Source organism: Hylaeus anthracinus, unplaced genomic scaffold, assembly GCF_026225885.1.
Source record: "Hylaeus anthracinus isolate JK02 unplaced genomic scaffold, UHH_iyHylAnth1.0_haploid 12001, whole genome shotgun sequence".
In the NCBI taxonomy this organism is placed as follows: Eukaryota; Metazoa; Arthropoda; class Insecta; order Hymenoptera; family Colletidae; genus Hylaeus; species Hylaeus anthracinus.
In genome coordinates, this window is record NW_026534348.1 from 7,668,143 (window position 1) to 7,671,156 (window position 3,014).

The 3,014-nt window shown below is 39.2% G+C and overlaps 1 protein-coding gene across 20 annotated transcripts in view; it reads right to left on the minus strand.

The window, feature by feature from the left end:
- Nucleotides 1–2,943, minus strand: part of LOC128891166 (patronin) — a 28,243-nt gene extending 25,300 nt beyond the window's left edge. For 16 of the 20 annotated variants that reach the window (XM_054150423.1, XM_054150442.1, XM_054150438.1 and 13 more), the window contains exon 1: nucleotides 2,411–2,943. In XM_054150423.1, coding sequence (XP_054006398.1) covers nucleotides 2,411–2,545 — 135 coding nt within the window. In that variant the 5' untranslated portion in view covers nucleotides 2,546–2,943. The remainder of the gene's footprint in view (nucleotides 1–2,410) is intronic. The other 4 variants (XM_054150427.1, XM_054150434.1, XM_054150431.1 and 1 more) reach the window with 1 other exon arrangement.
- Between the last annotated feature and the right edge of the window lie 71 nt (nucleotides 2,944–3,014).

A 3,014-nucleotide genomic window follows, 5' to 3' on the forward strand; every position in this document is an offset into this window, starting at 1 on the left:
ATATATATATATATATATATATTAGTAAATTAAATTGTAGTATTTAGGTGTATATAAGCTCTTATAAAGATATATATATATCGTTCTTTTAGGGTTATAGCACAAAAGAAAACAAACAAAAAGGTGGTTTAATATTACCGCACGAATGAAAGATTTGAATGTATTTGAAATTTAGTCGTTCGGCGCGTTACAGGACTCGTACAAGACTAACTGAACCACGAGTCGATCGTTGGTTTTGAAAAACACACGCGATCACGCACGCACGCACGCACGCACGCACGCACGCACGCACGCACGCACGCACGCACGCACGCACGCACGCACGCACGCACGCACGCACGCACGCACGCGCACGCGCACACACACACACACACACACACACACACACACACACACACACACACGGACAGTCAGCGCTCATCACAGTCACACCAAAACCACGAATTTCAAACACCAAGGTGTTAGGGAATATTCTCAAATTTGCATGGCACCTAACCCGTTCAAATATCAATGTAAATTAAATGGTAGATACCATTTATTTGTACACTTGCAAGGGAAGCTTGCGAAGCGATACTTGGCACGAATATTTAATAACGATAGACCTATCTAAGAAGCCAGGTGTAATTCGTTGGTCGTTTGTCACTTTGAAGGAGAAACTACCCCTTTTCTCCGAACCGCCCCATTTATTTATGCGTTCATAACTCGAAAATGGTAAGAGATATCGAAGAAATGTTCGAATAAACATTGCACCGTTTTTGGAGACCTATAAACCAGTATTCTTTCTACCAGTGAATCTTCACGGCTATATAACACATTAAAAAATATTTACACCTACTTCGAGCAAGGATTAATAATACATATTTGTGAATAATACGTTGAATCATGGACTCTGAATTCTATCTTGGATCTACGCGTGTGTCTGTAAACGGTGAACGTGTTTTGTGATGCAGCTGCCCGTCACGGCGATGACAATGTATCGACTGCGCCGTGACGAAGAACGATGGAAGAACAACCTAAATGACCAATTATCGGGCGCTCGGTCCTCTCTCACGCGAGCGAAGAAAGCCACGAGATGATGAAGATCCGTTGGAGACGAGCCAGACTCTTCCTCTATTGTTTCTAAGGGAGTTGAAATCATCGTCGGATCGCACCTCTGACTTTAAGGGGAAAGTCAAGACTGTGCGACTGATTATTCGGACGAAAGTTCAAGTGTGAAAAGGATACAATGAACGAAAGGTTCCCTTGATGGTTAAAGATGCCCGACTCACGGAGAGGATTATATCTCGCACGAGAGAAAGGATGACTAATGAAAGGAGAAGTTCTCCTGGCTAATTAAGCAATCACCAAGAACCTCGAAATCTATTCTGATCAGATTAACTGTCTTGTCGCAAGACGCAACAAGTATATCTTAATTATCTGCTTGCGACCTCTTTTTATCTAATTCTCTCTCTTTTTAAATAATTAGACCAAATTTCTCAGGTGTTTAACCCTTTGCACTCGAGGCCTTTTTTTCTGGTATCTACCAACAACTCGAGATGTTTCTTATTCTTATTCTTTGATGTTAGGTAATTATTGTTATATTGCCTGTTTTCAATTTTAGATTTTTCAAATTAACACCATGCCGTCCGGGTAATAAAAAAAAAAAAAAAGAAAAAGAAAAGGGTGTACGAAGGGATTGTCGTGTTTGCTATGCGAATAAAATTAGAAATCCTACGTATTTTATATGTAAGACTTGCCAAGTACAGTTACATGTTGGCGATTGCTTTAATAATTATCACACAAAGGTAAAGTATTAAATATGTTGTTATTGTTTTGTTTTTTGTGTATGTTTGTTTATAAAGTTCTTTTATATTGATCCTTAAAAGATATTGCCGGTCCTGGCGACGTTTCACCGCGTATACGTGCGGCCATTGAAGTGTTAATGCAGTTCGTTAACCCTCAAACAGTTTAATATGGTATTAAAAAATATTAGGTTGTACCGACAGTTTCTTTCGCGAGTTGCACTCAAGTATTTTATATGGTCGTGTTTATATAAATAGACAATCTAATTTCATAGATATTCATGTTGTAACGGTGATGGAGCAAAATGAATCGTGCACAATTCAGTAATGCAACATAAAACATAAAATATTGTGCACGTATTACTTATTAATCAAGCGAAAGAAACTTTTCGGACAACCTGATACTTCTATTTTTTTTTTTTTTTTAAATTTCCGAATAAGCAAGCTTTGAGGTAGAGCGGCCACTAAAACTTATTAACACAAAATTATCCGGTTAACCGAAAAATCCTCCGTCCATCGAATGTGTAAAAATTCGTGGTTTTCTTCCGGTTGGTTCTTCCATCAGCTAGATAATTCACATTTAAGACCAGAACCGCTCAATTACACCGTAGAAGTTCAAGGGTCCTCACCTCGGGCCATCTATGCGCCTGGAAAAACTCCTTCTCAGCCGTGAACCTAGGACCTTTCCAAACGAGAGATCGACACTCTTGCGATTCGTTTCCTGGCGTGCACGTAGGAGGAAACTGGTCCTCGATTAAATACATCCCGATACGAAGCGAAACAAAAACCGAACGAGAACATTCGTCGCAGCAGCTCCGCGATTTACTGCCCAGTCGAAAGAGGTCGAATGCGACCGATAGCGGAGTAATTTGATTGGTTTAATTGGATCAACCACACAACCGGGGCCTTCACAGACACGGAAATGGCGAAGCATAGGTTACGGTTGCGATGCAGTCGATATGGCTTTTTTTTTTCATTACTGTGTATCGTCATTGGTTTTCTACGTTAGTCGTATGCATGAATTAATGAGTCTGTTTACGTGGAATTATTGTTAAAATACAATCTGGTCCCACGTTTGATTAAAAAGGTGAACGTTGCCGAAACAACTCCGATTTCGATGACCTTGGAGTATATTGTTAAGAGTATCATTTTGAACAACTTTTTTCTATGCATATATATATAGGCTTTATTATTTTTTTTTTTTTTAAATAAAACAAATAGTATGGAATATAT